At 45.9% G+C, this 17,558-nt stretch overlaps 1 protein-coding gene across 1 annotated transcript in view; it reads right to left on the bottom strand.

The window, feature by feature from the left end:
* Positions 1–17,558, bottom strand: part of RUNX1 (RUNX family transcription factor 1) — a 90,018-nt gene that overhangs the window by 37,487 nt on the left and 34,973 nt on the right. The window contains 1 exon segment of the mRNA XM_030959259.1: positions 4,214–4,405. Within this exon segment, the coding sequence (XP_030815119.1) occupies positions 4,214–4,405 (192 nt within the window).

Below are 17,558 nucleotides of genomic sequence, written 5' to 3'. Positions count from 1 at the left end.
CACTCATGGACAAATATCCATTGGGAAATACACCTGGAACAAAGCCTGGCTTTGCAAGACAAACATTGGTTCTGCAGGAGGCAAACAAAACCCATGAGCTGTGCTGACACTGGGAAGACACAGAGTGGGCTCCTTAAAACCTGCCAGGCTTCCCAAAATCCAAACATCCATGAAAAATCTCCTCTTTTCACTCCTGAAAGACTCTCATGTGTCAAAGATTTTCAAGGAGAGCCCCAAAGAGATGGAAGCACAGTGGGGCCATGAGCCTGTGTAGGCCGCAGGGCAGGGGAGTGGAGGGAGGATTAGAATGGACCTCTTAAAACATCTCCAAATTCAACCATCCAGCCTTCCCCAAATTCAAACATCCATGAAAAAGCTCCCATTTTCACTCCTTAAAGACTCTCATGTGCCAAAGATTTCCAAGGAGAGCCCGAAGGAGATGGAAGCCCAGCAGGGCCGTGAGCCCCTGTAGGCTGCAGGGATGGAGGTGGGCGAGCGGGGGGAGGATTAAAATCCCAAATTCAACCACCCAGGCTTCCCAAAATCCAAACACCCATTTGGAGGCCCCTCTTTTCACTCCTCAAAGGTTCTCACATGCCAAGGATATCCAAGGAAAGCCAAGAAGAAATGGAAGCAGAGCAGGGCTGTGATCACCCATAGGCCACAGGGTGGAGGACTAGAACAGACTCCTTAAAACCTGCTAAGCTTCCCAAAATCCAAACATCCATTGGGAAGCTCCTCTTTTCACTCCTTAAAGACTCTCATGTGTCAAAGATCCAAAGATCTCCAAGGAGAGCCCCAAAGAGATGGAAGCACAGTGGGGCCATGAGCCTGTGTAGGCCGCAGGGTGGAGGTGGGCGAGCGGAGGGAGGATTAGAATGGACCTCTTAAAACATCCCCAAATTCCCAAATTCAACCATCCAAGCTTCCCAAAATCCAAACATCCATGGAAAAGCCCCTCTTTTCACTCCTCAAAGGCTCTCACATGCCAAAGATCTCCAAGGAGAGCCAAGAAGAAGTGGAAGCAGAGCAGGGCTGTGATCACCCATAGGCCACAGGGTGGAGGGCTAGAACAGACTCCTTAAAACCTGCCAGGCTTCCCAAAATCCAAACATCCATGAAAAAGCTCCTCTTTTCACTCCTGAAAGACTCTCATGTGTCAACGATCTCCAAGGAGAGCCCTAAAGAGATGGAAGCACAGTGGGACCATGAGCCTGTGTAGGCCATGGGGTGGGCGAGCGGAGGGAGGATTAGAACGCACCTCTTAAAACATTCCCCAAATTTAACCATCCAAGCTTCCCAAAATCCAAACATCCATTTGGAGGCCCCTCTTTTCACTCCTCAAAGGCTCTCACATGTCAAGGATATCCAAGGAAAGCCAAGAAGAAATGGCAGCAGAGCAGGGCTGTGATCACCCATAGGCCATGGGGTGGAGGACTAGAACAGACTCCTTAAAACCTGCTAAGCTTCCCAAAATCCAAACATTCATTGGGAAGCTCCTCTTTTCACTCCTTAAAGACTCTCGTGTGTCTCTCTCATGTGTCAAAGATCCAAAGATCTCCAAGGAGAGCCCCAAAGAGATGGAAGCACAGTGGGGCCATAAGCCCCCATAGGCCGCGAGGTGGAGGTGGGCGAGCGGAGGGAGGATTAGAATGGACCTCTTAAAACATCCCCAAATTCCCAAATTCAACCATCCAAGCTTCCCAAAATCCAAACATCCATGGAAAAGCCCCTCTTTTCACTCCTCAAAGGCTCTCACATGCCAAAGATCTCCAAGGAGAGCCAAGAAGAAGTGGAAGCAGAGCAGGGCTGTGATCACCCACAGGCCACAGGGTGGAGGGCTAGAACAGACTCCTTAAAACCTGCCAGGCTTCCCAAAATCCAAACATCCATGAAAAAGCTCCTCTTTTCACTCCTGAAAGACTCTCATGTGTCAACGATCTCCAAGGAGAGCCCTAAAGAGATGGAAGCACAGTGGGACCATGAGCCTGTGTAGGCCATGGGGTGGGCGAGCGGAGGGAGGATTAGAACGCACCTCTTAAAACATTCCCCAAATTTAACCATCCAAGCTTCCCAAAATCCAAACATCCATTTGGAGGCCCCTCTTTTCACTCCTCAAAGGCTCTCACATGTCAAGGATATCCAAGGAAAGCCAAGAAGAAATGGCAGCAGAGCAGGGCTGTGATCACCCATAGGCCATGGGGTGGAGGACTAGAACAGACTCCTTAAAACCTGCTAAGCTTCCCAAAATCCAAACATTCATTGGGAAGCTCCTCTTTTCACTCCTTAAAGACTCTCGTGTGTCTCTCTCATGTGTCAAAGATCCAAAGATCTCCAAGGAGAGCCCCAAAGAGATGGAAGCACAGTGGGGCCATAAGCCCCCATAGGCCGCGAGGTGGAGGTGGGCGAGCGGAGGGAGGATTAGAATGGACCTCTTAAAACATCCCCAAATTCCCAAATTCAACCATCCAAGCTTCCCAAAATCCAAACATCCATGGAAAAGCCCCTCTTTTCACTCCTCAAAGGCTCTCACATGCCAAAGATCTCCAAGGAGAGCCAAGAAGAAGTGGAAGCAGAGCAGGGCTGTGATCACCCACAGGCCACAGGGTGGAGGGCTAGAACAGACTCCTTAAAACCTGCCAGGCTTCCCAAAATCCAAACATCCATGAAAAAGCTCCTCTTTTCACTCCTGAAAGACTCTCATGTGTCAACGATCTCCAAGGAGAGCCCTAAAGAAATGGAAGCACAGTGGGACCATGAGCCTGTGTAGGCCATGGGGTGGGGGAGTGGAGAGAGGATTAGAACGCACCTCTTAAAACATTCCCCAAATTTAACCATCCAAGCTTCCCAAAATCCAAACATCCATTTGGAGGCCCCTCTTTTCACTCCTCAAAGGTTCTCACATGCCAAGGATATCCAAGGAAAGCCAAGAAGAAATGGCAGCAGAGCAGGGCTGTGATCACCCATAGGCCACAGGGTGGAGGGCTAGAACAGACTCCTTAAAACCTGCTAAGCTTCCCAAAATCCAAACATCCATTGGGAAGCTCCTCTTTTCACTCCTTAAAGACTCTCGTGTGTCTCTCTCATGTGTCAAAGATCCAAAGATCTCCAAGGAGAGCCCCCAAGAGATGGAACCACAGTGGGGCCATGAGCCCCTGTAGGCTGCAGGGATGGAGGTGGGCGAGTGGTGGGGGGATTAGAATGGACCTCTTAAAACATCCCCAAATTCAACCATCCAGGCTTCCCAAAATCCAAACACCCATTTGGAGGCCCCTCTTTTCACTCCTCAAAGGCTCTCACATGCCAAGGATATCCAAGGAAAGCCAAGAAGAAATGGAAGCAGAGCAGGGCTGTGATCCACCATAGGCCATGGGGTGGAGGACTACAACAGACTCCTTAAAACCTGCCAGGCTTCCCAAAATCCAAACATGCATTAAAGCTCCCATTTTCACTTCTTAAAGACTCTCCTGTGTCTCTCTCATGTGTCAAAGATCCAAAGATCTCCAAGGAGAGCTCCAAAGAGATGGAAGCACAGTGGGGCCATGAGCCTGTGTAGGCCATGGGGTGGGCGAGCGGAGGGAGGATTAGAATGGACATCTTAAAACATCCCCAAATTCCCAAATTCAACCATCCAACCTTCCCAAAATCCAAACATCCATGAAAAAGCCTCTCTTTTCACTCCTTAAAGACTCTCACATGTCAAAGATCTCCAAGCAGAGCTATGAAGAAGTGGAAGCAGAGCAGGGCTGTGAGCCCCCATAGGCCACAGGGTGGAGGACTAGAATGGACTCCTTAAAAACCTGCCAGGCTTCCCAAAATCCAAACATCCATTAAAGCTCCCATTTTCACTCCTTAAAGACTCTCGTGTGTCTCTCTCATGTGTCAAAGATCCAAAGATCTCCAAGGAGAGCCCCAAAGAGATGGAACCACAGTGGGGCCATGAGCCTGTGTAGGCCGCAGGGTGGAGGTGGGCGCGGAGGGGAGGATTAGAATGGACATCTTAAAACATCCCCAAATTCCCAAATTCAACCATCCAAGCTTCCCAAAATCCAAACATCCATGAAAAAGCCCCTCTTTTCACTCCTCAAAGGCTCTCATGTGCCAAAGATCTCCAAGGAGAGCCCCCAAGAGATGGAACTACAGCGGGGCCACAGGCTCCCGCAGGCTGCAGGGATGGAGGTGGGCGAGCAGGGGGAGGATTTTGGGTACTTACCCTGAATCTGACTCTGAGGCTGAGGGTTAAAAGCTGTGCTGTGGTTCAAGGAGGCTCGAGGGTTGGGTGTGGGGGCTGGGTGGTGTGGGCTGACCCTCATGGCCGTGCGACGCAACTGCTCCAGCTCGCTCAGGCGCTCAGAAAAGGACAAGCTGCCGGGCTTTGTCTGCTCATCTATTTTCTGACGATGTCCTAGTGTGGGAGGGGGGGGAAAAAGATCAGAAAAGCTTACTTGGTACATGAGGTCGGTTGGTTTTGGTTTATTTTTTAATTTTTTTTTCCTGGTTTTTGCAACCCCTGATCTGCTGGTGAATGTCCTAATCTGGGACGGTATGAAATGAAAGGGAAATCACCTCTAAAGCTTTGCAGTCTTATTGTGGGGCAGCCTGAGAGGTGCCCAGGGCTGAAGAACCAGAGCCAATGAAAATTTCAGGGCTTTTCTACCCTTCCTGTGGTTTCTAAAAGGAGGAAACAGCCCCTCTGCTAAACCTGCACCGGGATAACTCCACAAAAATTCCACCCCAGATTGTCACCAGGCACCACAACCAGACAAGTGCGACAGGGCTGAAAAATAACAAACCAAATCAAATCCTGGTTTGGGGTTCTTTTGCAATGATTTTCTGGACAGGAATGGGAAATAAACACAGGTAGAACTGGAACTGGGATAACGAGGTTTCTCTTGGTGCCAATGGGAGTTCCAGGAACGTGAGGTCCCATCACACACAGCTCCAAGGGGGGAAATGCTGAATTTTGAGCATCAGCAGGGCACAGGGGACTTGGGCATGGCCATGTGGGAATTACAGGGTCCAACACTTCCCAGAGCAGCCCTTGGAGCACAGTCCCCATGGAGCTCCAGGGCTGGGAGGGGACAGGGAAGATCCCAGAGAGCCAGGACAGCACTGGGACACATCCAGATTCAGGTGAAAGGATGAGGGGACACATTTCAATTTTCCACTGTCCCAGGCTGCTCCAGCCCCAGTGTCCAACCTGGCCTTGGGCACTGCCAGGGATCCAGGGATGGAATTCCATCCCAGCCCCTGCCCACCCTGCCAGGGAACAATTCCTCATTGCCAAGATCCCACCCAGCCCTGCCCTCTGGCACTGGCAGCCATTCCCTGGGTGCTGTCCCTGCATCCCCTGGAAATTGTCTCTCTCCAGCTTTCCTGGGGCTCCTGCAGGCCCTGCAAGGCCACCCTGAGCTCAGGCCAAAGCTTCTCCTGTGCAGGTGAACAATGCCAGCTCTCCCAGCCTTTTCAAATGTCCCAGCCCCGAGGCTGCCAGAGCTCCAGGAGCTTTTGGCCAGCGCTGCCAGGGATGCCCATGGTGGGACTGTTGGGGGTCTGGGCAGGGCAGGGGTGGCACTGGGTGATCCCTGTGGGTCCCTCAGCTCAGGATATTCCATGGTTCTCTTCTATGATTTCATGATTTCTGCACACTGGGTTTGTCTCAGGACATCAGCTGCCTCATGGATCTCTGTGCTTTGTCTTTTGTCCTTCTCTCCATTGGACCCTGCTGTCCTGCCAGGAATGCAGCCCAAATCTCCAGCCCCAGAGGTCAAACATCTTCATTTTTCTACTTGTTCCCTTGAAGAAATAGGGGAACTTGGGACAAGAAAAGGGGGAATGGCCTCAAGGTAAAGGAAGGCAGGGCTGGATGGGATCTTGGCAATGAGGAATTGTTCCCTGGCAGGGTGGGCAGGGCTGGGATGGAATTCCATCCCTGGATCCCTGGCAGTGCCCAAGGCCAGGTTGGACACTGGGGCTGGGAGCAGCCTGGGACAGTGGGAGGTGTCCCTGCCATGGCACAGGATGATCTTTAAGGTCTTTTCCACCCCAAACCATTCTGTGATCCTATAAAAAGTAGGCATTATTTTATTTTTTTATTCACTATTCCTTATTCCACACTCCCCCCCCACCCTTCACTTTTAATCCATAAACATTCCTAAAAATCCCTCTCTCCACATTGAATATCACTGAATAAGCAACAAAAAGTTCTCTGCAGAGCCCTGTAGGCCCCTTCCTCCACAGAGAACTCTTTCAAGCCACCCTGACAGCTCAATCAGGACACAGGCCCATTTTATGCACTAAAAGGAAAATGTGCATTTAAAAGCAGTTCCCAGTAGCTGCATTTCTAAAATTAAATTTTATAACTCGTCTTATGGTTCCAAATCTCAGTGGCTCGGCATTTCTTCCCCTTGCCAGGCCCTTTGGCACAGCTTGAACTGTCTCAGATTCCACACTGTGCTGTAAATTATCCCAAGGGGAGGGGGAGGAATTAAAATATAAAAAGACATATTATATAGCAGTGGTTTCATCATTAAAGAGACCCATTAGGGCTTAAAAAAAAAATAAAATAGGAATAAAAAAGGAGGGGAGAAGGGAAGACAGATGAAAAGGACTTTTATCTGTCATTCTGGTTGGTCGGGAGCAAATGCTGCATTTGTCAGCAGAGAGAAGCTGGAAGTTCCTCCAGCCTTGGGCTCCTGACCCTGGATGTGAATGCCAACACGTGGAGTCACACAAGATGTGTAAAATACCTCATGCATGGGGATTATTTAAAGCTCCAGCAGGATCAACCCAGGGCTGGCAGAGCCAAGAGCCACATCCTTCCAAGCGCAGCCCCACGCTGGCTTTTATTCCTGATTTCAGATCCTCCTCAGACTCCTCCTGCTTTTAAAGGCGAGCAGGAAGGCCACGCTCGGCCCCCTGTGACCTCCCCTTCCCCTCCCACCCCTCCTGACCCTGCAGTGCCAGGCTGCTCCAGGCTGTGGGAGGATCTCTGCCTGTCTGACAGAATCCCAAAATCCCTGAGGTTGGAAATGCAGGATGCCAGGGAGTCCCAGCTGTGCCCAGTCCCCTCCTTGTGCCCAGCCCAGAGCACTGAGTGCCCATCTGCTGGGCATCTCCAGGGATGGGCGCTCCAAACCTTCCTGGGCAGCCCATCTGAAGGTTTAACAACCTTTAACAACCCTTTAATGTCCAAAATTCCTCCTGATTTCCATATCTTCATACCCTGCATCCACTGTGCAAAACTTGGACCTCCCCACCCCACCCCTTCCTGCGCTGCCCCAGAGCATCAATCTGAATTCTGGGGGTGTTCCAGCCTCCTGTGTGGGCCCTTTTCCACAGCCTGGCATTCCCAGGAGTGCAGGAGCACAGCCAAGATCTGTCTCATCCCTTGAATTTGTGGCAATTCCATTTGGGAGAAAGAGCAGCACCAACAGGTTCTTCCTCAGCAGAACTCTGCTGCTTTTATGGCTCCGTTTTCATTTGGAGTGGGAAACACTCAGAATCAAGGCTGGGCAATTGTCACCTCAAGATGCAGCTCCAAAAGTGCCCAGCCAGAAAAAAAATCTATTTATTATTCCTCTTCCTCTGACTGCACAGAACCTGTCTGGCAGCAGAGAGAAGTGAAGAAGCGTGTCAGAAAAAAAAACGTAACAAATATAAATATTCCTCCCAAGCCACTCTCAAAGCACAGGCAGCCCTTTGTGAGGGCGACCTGCATTTTGGTGTTTATTAGCTGTGCTTTGAAGTTCCCCTCTAAACACCTTGCTGGAGCAGACAAAACATCCTCAGCTCACCCCTGGGACGGGCAGCACTGTTATTAACCCTTTGTGCAGGTGGAAAAGGGAATGCCAGAGCAATGAGGCGCCCTGCCCAGGGCCAGGAGGTGACCCTGGGACAGCCACTCTGCTGCCAGCCCCGTGAGGTGACCACAAGCCCAGAGCTCCCTTTTCCAGGATGGAGAAGAGCAGCAGGAAAGGGTTTGGAACCTGCTCCCTTTTCCAGGATGGAGAAGAGCAGCAGGAAAGTGTCTGGAAGCTGCTTTGGCTCTGCTGAAGCACTTTGGCCACAAATCTTGATGAAAATCACTCAAACTTCCAGCTGTTGAAGGAAAACCTTGGCACAGAGCTTGCAGGAGGAGGAACCACTGCTTTCTTCCCCTCCTCGTGTCCCCAGAGATTTCTCACAAGGATCGAGAGAGAGAAATTCTTATTACTCTTTCTTTTAGTTCCTGTTAATAAATTCCTCTTTATACCCATTTGAAGTTTTAAATCTGCTTTACTTTTCTCCTAATCCTACCTCAGAACAAAAAATAAACACATTAGGAACTGACCAACACCAAAGCCTCCACGCTCTTCAATACATTAACTGAGAAATCTCAAAATCAGTAAAATCTCAAATGATCAAACCAAACCCAAAACTCTTTCTCTTTAGAAGAAAAGAAAAATAAACATTTTTCCCCTCAGCTTGCAGGGGAATCAATTAACAGAGAAAAGGATCAATTAACAGAGAAAAGAAAAATGAATATTTCCCCCTCAGCTCGCAGGGTCAGTGTTGGGGATGCTGCAATAAACAGGACATGCAGCCAACTTGGCTAAACCACAGAATTTAGGGTCTTTTTGGCTTTTTTTTTTTTTAGATTATCCCTTCCAAACGCTGCCTGAGGGAGGTCAGGAGGATTTTTTGCCATGGAATATTTTTTTGCCATAGAATATTTTTTTTTTTTTGCAATATTTTTTGGACTATTACACAGGGATGGCAGGGCAAGATGAAAGTGCTGCCCCTGGGAATGGCAGGGAAATGCAATTTTACAGCCTGGGAGAGCCCTGGAACACTCAGGCCTGGACTGGGGCCAGATATTGGCATTGGGGATGAGGAAATGACAGCAGCAAAGTGCCCTGGCAATCCCTGCTCCCCTGGGAATGCCAGGCCAGTGGAGGCTCAGTGCAGGAAAAAACCCGAAATTTCCTTTAAATTTTCCCTTGAAATTTTAAATTTTCAATTAATTTTTTTAAATTAGAAAAAAATTATAGGAAAAAAAAATTTGCAGGCATCCTTAGGCCCTTTCAGGTTCAGAGAGGCAGAATAGGCCAAGGAATCTTTATTTTCCTTTGAAATTTTGAATTTTATTTTAATTATTTTTTGCAGGAATTCTTAGATGCTTTCAGGCTAGGAGAGGCAGAATTGGATAAAGCAGAGGCGAAGAATGTGAAATTGAATTTTTTGAACTTTTGAAATGTGGAATTTTCCTTTTATTTTCTTTGCGGGATTTTTGAAAGCATCCTTAGATGCCTTTCAGGCTCAGACAGGCAGAACAGACCAAGAAACTTTTACTTCCCTTTGAAATTTTTAGTTTTCCTTAATTTTTTTTTTTTTTTAATTTTTACAGGAATCCTTCGATCCTTTCAGGCTCGGGGAGGCAGAATTGGGTAAAGCAGAGGCTGAGGAAAGGAACTGCTGCTCTCCTCCTTCCAGCTGGAATTTCTGTGGAAAACCAGGACCATTTTCCAAGTAAACACTGCTGGAATGGGTTAATGGATATCCCTGTCCAGGTGGAATCAGGAGATCTTTAAGGTCCTTTCCAAACAAATCCATTCTATGATTTTATGTTTTTTTTGTCTTTTAATCAAGTTTTTTCCCTTTTTTAATGTTATTATTAAAATTATTATTTATTATTTATCATTTATCCTATTCTTATTTATTATTTATCCTTTTTCTTTCTTTATTTTCCAATTTCAATTATTAAACCATTCTTATCCCAACCCATGGAGGTTTTTTTTTCCCCCCAATTCCCCATCCCACCACGGAAGGTTGGAGGTCAGTGTGGTTTTAAACCAAAACAGGGGAGTTTAACTAAGCTGAGCCTTTGTCCCTGAATTCTTCCCCTTCTCTCCATTTTTCTCATGTGGAAAAGGAAATTTCACACCCAAAAATGGGATTATTCCCAGGAAAATGCAGAGTCTGGCCAGGCTGTACCAAAGGAAGGAGTGAGTTTAAATAAACCTGTTTGCCTTAGAGGCACTCTGGACCTTGATTCAAACCTCCCCTCTTTTCAGGGCTGTTTTATTCAGGGTTGGGCCCAGCTTTAGTGGGGTAAAAAAATCACCAAAATTCCATGGTATCCATTAATAAAGTGCTGAACACTGTTCTGTGTCTTGGGGCTAAAATTAATGTGATTATTTTGTGTAATGATGAGAGGAAATGTACTCATGTCATTCTAGGAAGTGGACACACTGTGTTTAATGCAAAAAAAAAATTATATAATATAATATAATATAATATAATATAATATAATATAATATAATATAATATAATATAATATAATATAATATAATATAATATAATATAATATAATATAATATAATATAATATAATATAATATAATATAATATATTTTGTCAGGGTCAAAGTCATATCATATCACATAATATCATATCATATATCATTTGTCAGGGACAAATTATAAATATTATTATTTTTTGCAATATCAATTCTTGTTAAAAAAGGAATTCTTCACCCACAGAAGTGTTCAAGGACAGGGCTTGGAGCAACCTGGGATTGTGGAAGGTGTCAATCACCTGAATTTAATTTGCAAGCAGCTGCGAGAGCCCAAATTGACCAAGTGACGTGTAAAATAATTGATAATTGTAATTAAATGTGCAAAAGGCCAAGAAGGAGTGGGATTGTTCAGCCTGGACAGGAGAAGCTTTGGAGTGACCTCAGTGTGGCCTCACAGGGCCTGAAGGGTCCACAGAAACATGGAGAGAGAGAACTCCCAACCCAATTTTCTGTTTCTATTAATTAAAACACTTCTATATTATTACCAAGCTGAGAAATGCTTTAAAACAGAAATGCTTTCAACTATAATGCAAAAAAAGAGCATTATTATTTTGCTAACAATGCCTAAACATTGTTTTCCTCTGTGCCACAGATGAAATTCTTGGCCCACCCTTTTTCCCTGAGCTCCTCTCAGAAGGATCAGCTCAGTGTCAGAGCTCACCAGCCTCTCCTCCATGAATTAAAAATAAAATAAAACCCCTCTAAAAACAGAATTAGACCCAAACCTGATTGCTGTGCTGAGCACAAATCAGGCAGGCAGAGTTTCCAGGAGATTCATTAGTATCGTGGTTTTGGTTTGTTAATTTGAGATTTTACTGATTTTGAGATTAATTTATAATTAATGTATTAAAGACTGAGGTGGCTTTGGTGTTGGTTAATTACTAATGTATTTATTTTTTGTTGTGAGATAGGATTAGGAGAAAGGCAAAGCAGGTTTAAAACTTTAAAGGGGTATAAAGAAAAATTTATTAACAGTAACTAAAAGAAAGAATAATAAGAATTAGAATAAAATCTTTAGAACACTTCTGCTTCCCTTATAACTTTTTCATGGACAATGTAAAGAAACAAAACCTAAAATTTCAGTCACTTTACTGCCTCTAGAATAGTTTTTCTTCAGTTTACTTCTTATTAATATTATGGAGACTTCTCTACAAGAAAAAAACATTTTCAAAACCATAACATTCAGCAATCACATCTTTTTTTTTTCCCTGTTTTTTTTTTTTTTTGAAGTGCTGGACAGCACAAGCCTCATTTCCAGACATGGAACGTGGTGGCAGGCAGGAGATTCTAATATTATAGATGAGAATATATATATTGTATATTATTCTATATTCTCTATTCTCTATTCTATATTGTAGGTTATATATTCTATGTTATATATTATGTATTATGCATTATATATTTTACATTGAATATTGTATATTCAATGCTATATATTATATATTAGATGTTGTATATTATACATTAAATATTATATATTCAATGCCATATATTATATATTATATATTATATATTATATATAATATATAATATATAATATGTAATATGTAATATGTAATATGTAATATGTAATATATTATATATGATACATAATATATTATATATAACATAGAATACATATAATATGTAATATATAACATATAATACATAATATATAATACATAATATATTATATATTACATATTACATATTATATATTATATATCACATATTATATATTACATATTATATATTATATATTATATATTATATATTATATATTATATATTATATATTATATATTATATATTATATATTATATATTATATATTACATATTACATATTATATATTACATATTACATATTACATATTATATATTATAGATTATAGATTATAGATTACATATTACATATTATATATTACATATTACATATTATATTCTCATGGCCTGTCTGTAATGAGCAGCAGGAGCAGTGTTGGGTTGGGAAATGTGGGAATGAGGCCCTGACTCCATGACCAAGGTGATCCAGAGGAGCTCTGGGACACTGGGAAACCCTTCCAGGTAAATTCTCTTCTCGGTTCCCCTGCAAAGCTCACCCTGGCCAGAAAAATCTGCTCCTCCCTTGGAATAACCGCAGGTAAAATGATGTTTATGGTCCAATCCCGTGCTGAGCATTTAGATTTTCCACCAAGTGATCCCATTTTTCTGTGGGCAGTGACACCAAGAAGGTGAACCAGGATTATTTACAGATTCCTGCTCTCCCTATTTTACCTGGGGAAAGCCCAGGGAGCTCCTTGAACCTCCTTTGGAAGTCTTGGAATTTTTTTCCCTACGTGTTTTAACAGTAATTACATAATATTTTGACAAGATATTTCTGCTTAGCTCTTCTTTTTAAAATAATTTTAAAATTATTTTAGATTTTTTTAAACACAGGTAGAGGAAAACTTGTAAAAAGAAGAAATTCCACCCCAGGACAAACCAGAGCAGGTGGGAGGGCCCAGACCAAGACCCTCTTGCCTGATATATTCAAGAAAATGAACTTCAACTCACAGAATCCCAGAATTTTCAGGACTTCTGGAGCTCCCCCAGTCCAGGCAGGGCCACCTGGAGCAGCAGACACATGGACACATCCAGGTGGCTCTGGAATATCTCCGGAGATGGAGACTCCACACCCTCCTTGGGCTTCCAATTTCCAATTTTCTGCTCTAATTCCAGGCTGGGAGCCCTTTCCATCACTGAAACTCAGGTCATTTGTGTCAGGAGAGCTTATGGGGGAATATTGCCGGGAAAAAGGATGAGTGGAGGTTGTGCTTTCCCTCCCTCCACAGCCCTCCAGGATGCCTCCCACTCTTTCCCACCTCCTGATGAACACACAAAATCCTCAGGTCTATCCCAAGCTCCCAAATCCACAAAAAGCAATCCTGACACATTTCTGAATGTGGCAGGAATTTTTCCTCCTCTCCCCCAGCTCTGCTGGTGAGGCCTGTGAGGGACAAACAGCAAAGGACAAGTGTATTTCCACTAAAACCACAATTATTTTGGCTAGATCCACCTCAGCTTCTGCTGAATCTGTGCCCTCCCTTTTGTGGAAGTGTAATTATTGCCTGGAATTAACCCCAGGAATTACGTCATGGCAGGGAAGTAAAAGTCATGGAGCCTTTGGGTTTGGAGGGAAGCAGTTGATCACGAAATTTAAATCAGTTTGTAAAATTACAACCTTTGCTTTCTCATCCCTTTCCCCCATCTCAACTTCCAAAACCCCAAGCCCCTGACAATGTTTGAATGAGTCCCGAGCCAAGCATTGCTTTGCCAAAATCCCCTTTTGTTTCTTTTTGGTTTGCATCTTCCCAAAGTGCCCCAGGAATCCCCTCCAGCCACGGCTGAGGCAGCAGAGCTGGAGATTTGTCTGACACAGAAGGTGCAGGATGAGCCCCAGCAGCCAAGCACCAGCTCAGGGAGCAACCAAGGGAAAAATGAAATACAGGCACAAAAAACTCCTCTCTCCAAGGGGAAGCTGCTGAAAACACGTGGAATCCTGGGATATCCTGAGTTAGGAGGGATCCACAAGGATGATCCAACTCCAGTTCTGCCCAGACCCCCAAAAATCCCACCCTGGGCATCTCCTGCAGCTCTGGCAGCCTCGGGGCCATGCCCATTCCCTGGGCAGCCTGGGCAGTGCCAGCACCCTCTGGGCAAGAACCTTTGCCTAAAACCCAACCTAAATCCCTCCTGGGCCAGCCCCAGCAGGAACTGGCCCCATGGAGCTCTGCCCTCAGTGTCCTCTGCTCCAGCTGGACAAACCCAGTGCCCTCAGCCCCTCCAGACCCTTCCCCACCTTCAGAGCCTCCTTGGGACATTCTCCAAGAGCTTTTGATCTTCTGTTGAGACACCCAGAACTGCCCCAGGACTCGAGGTACAAAAGCAGCGCTTGGGAGAAGGTTCTGCTTCTGCTGGACACAGAGACCTCACTCAGGCACCTCAGTCACGGTTCTGGAGCCCCTCCCTCATCCTGAGTGTCTGAGGTTGGAAATGGGGGTGTGTGTTCTATCCCCATCTGTCAGAGCTGGGGCAGCTCTCTGCTGTCCATGGGGCAGTTTTTTCTTTCTCTCTGCCACAGCCAACCCTCCCTCCAGGAGATCTCTGCTGTCCATGGCCACTGAGTGTCCCTGCAGGGCTGATCCAATTCCAGCATCCCATGGGGAGATGCTGCGCCCAGGGGAGGAGCCAAGCATTCCTACCTGGATCCAATCTGAGCCTGGCACAGCACAGCAGCCTTTGCCCCCTGCATTGCCAGAGGAGCATCTTTCTGCTGCCCTGCATTGCCAGAGGGAGCCCAGGCCCATCTGCAGCAGCCCTGGAGCTGCAGAGGAAAACTCCCCCCTTGTGCAGGATCCCTGCTGCAGCAGCAGCACAGCTGGCACTGCAGGAGGGCTGAGCCCCCGTGGGATGGGGCTGTGCCACCCCCTGACACACACAGGGGGCAGGGCATGTGCTGAGTCTGTCAGCAGTTTGTTTTCTGGTTTTTTTTTGTACTATTGCATTTGTATTTTAATGTTCCTAGTAAAGAACTGTTATTCCTACTCTCATATCTTTGCCTGATAATTTCAAAACGATAATAATTCAGAGGGAGGGGGTTTACATTTTCCATTTCAAGGGAGGCTCCTGCCTGCCTTAGAAGACACCTGGCTTTTCAAACCCAGACACTGAGCAGGAAGAGCCAGGGGTGAGGACATTTGTCACCTGTGCAGTGACTCCAAACAGGGCAGTGGTTGTACAAACAGCAGAGGAATTGCTCAGACAGGAACATTTCATCACAAATGTCTCCAGGCAGCGAAAGGTCCCCATCACTCACCCTCAGCCAGGGCTCAACAAGGCACCTGCACCTAAAAGGTCACGTCCTGTGCCTCGGTGTTTATATAAACCAGGGCAATTTGGCAACACCAAATTCAATTTACTCCCTGGAGGTGCTGACTGCTCACACTTTGACCATGTGGAGCTTTGCTCCTGTCCAAGAAAAGAGCATAACTGGGGCTCCACGCCTCCCTTGAACTTCAGACCTTTGCTTTTAGCAAACCCAGTGCCTGCTCTTGCCACACAACAACTGAAAATATCTGGTTTTCCACAGAAATGACTTTGGCTATTTTAATTTTTTGGTTCCTCCTCTGGACTAACACTCCACTGTGAACTCATAAATTTCACGTGCTTCTGCCTGGGCTTTATTTTAACTTCTGGAACCCTCTTTTTTTTTTTTTTCTTTGCTTCCCTGATTTTCCCTGCAGCTGCAGGGAGATATAGTGAGCTACTGTGGAGCACTCTGAAAGCAGGGCCTCTGAGAAGTTTCCAAAGTGGATACAAGCAGGTTATTCTTTGCCTTGTTTTCCTTGGCTCGGCCCGAGCTGCTCAGGGTGAGTCAAACTGGATTAACTTTCAAGAGGGAAGTGGTGTGGTCAACCCAAACTGTTTGTGGTGAGATTGGGAAGATACATGGGGCAGGTAATGAGGAACAGCCCGTGGTGCTGGCTGGAGGGAGGAATCAGACAAACAGAATCCTTAATAATTAAATCAACACTGTCCCATAAATGTTTCTGGGTTTTTTTTGGTTTTTTTTTTCTCCTCCTGCAGCTTTCTGTGCTGAGGGTTGTGACACAGCCTGGCTTTTCTGGACTAGTCAGCTCCAGAAGGTGGCCTGGTGGATGTGGGGCTCGATGGACTCAAGCTCCAAACTCAAAGGAAGAATAAAGGAACAAAGGTCAGGCACTATTAGAAAAATAAAAATAAAATGTCTCCATGTTTTGTTTATGACAGGGGACATTCTTTCTGCTGCCTCCTCCCATTTTTACATGCTGTTCCTAATCTGTTCCATGATTAAGGGAGGCAGGGAAGATGTTCACATCTTTCTGTCTCTTCAGGATGTGTTTAAGTGATTTATGAGGAGAGGGTGTTCTTGTAGGAGAGACAACACCTGCCCTGATGATTCCAAGCAGAGTTGAGATGGCCTCTCATGGAATCATGGAATGGTTTGGGTTGGAAGGGACCTTGAAGATCCCTGTCATGGGCAGGGACACCATCCACTATCCCACATTATCCCAGTGTGTCCTTGGACACCTTGGATCTATTCAGCTTCTATTCCATGTCCTCCCCACCCTCCCAGGGAACAATTCCTTCCCAATATCCCATCCATCCCTGCCCTCCTTCAGCTTAAAGCCATTCCCTGTGTCCTGTCACTCCATCCCTTGTGAAAAATCCCTCTGCAGCTCTGCTGGAACCCCTTAAGGCACTGGAAGAACACAGTTCTCCCCCGGGCATTCTGTCCCTCCTGCTTTGCAAACCCCTACCCAGCACAGGCACAGGATCAGCCTGAGTGAGATTTCTCATAAACACTGAGAGAAAATGCATTTCCTCACTGCAATTCCACAGAATTCCCAGAATCACTGGGTTGGAAGAGACCTCCAAGCCCATCGAGTCCAGCCCAGCCCCAACAGCTCAACTGAGCCCTGGCCCCCAGTGCCACATCCAGGCTTTGTTAAACACACCCAGGGATGGGGACTGCACCACCTCCCCGGGCAGCCATTCCAGTATTCCCAAAGAGCAGGAGCACAAATGGAGATGCAGAACCAAAGTAAAGCCTTTTTTCCATTCTTCACCACCACGAAGCAAAAGCCTGTGGTGTTTTGGGGAGTGCTCCAGCTGATAATCCAGGGCAGGCAAAGCCGGGAGGAACTGCAGAGCAGGTGGATTTTTGCCAGTTTTTGGCTTGCTCCATATATATTACTATTATATACTCATATATATTACTATTACAAACTCTTAAGTTTCCCAGCCTGTGATATCACACACTTCTATTCAAACTCCACCCCCACAATCCCAGTTCTGTCATTCCATTCTGGAAGCTTCTCCAGGGCCTCAGGTCAATGCAGTGTTCTCTTGGGGGGCAGTGCCTGGCAGCACAGAAAGTCTGGAATTCTCAGCAGCCAGAACGTGAACAGATTACCACTCTTTACAGTTGTATTTCAAGAAGAAAACAGGGGCTGTTCACTAAAAATGCTGCATAGCTTCCTCCAGCCTTTCCCTTTCACACGTGGTGTTTTGGGGAGCCCATAAAGCAGGAATCTCCTCAAAAACTGGGGCTTTAAAAAAGATCCTGCACTGCTAAAATCTTCTTTAGCAAACAGAAGTGTCTGAGCCCTCCATGAGGGGTGAAAGTTTCCCTCTCCCTTCTCCCAGCCCCCTGAGGAGCT

This window comes from Camarhynchus parvulus, chromosome 1, assembly GCF_901933205.1.
Source record: "Camarhynchus parvulus chromosome 1, STF_HiC, whole genome shotgun sequence".
Lineage (NCBI taxonomy): Eukaryota > Metazoa > Chordata > Aves > Passeriformes > Thraupidae > Camarhynchus > Camarhynchus parvulus.
The sequence above is the reverse complement of the archived record's forward strand: the minus strand, read 5'-3'. Positions and strand labels throughout refer to the sequence as shown.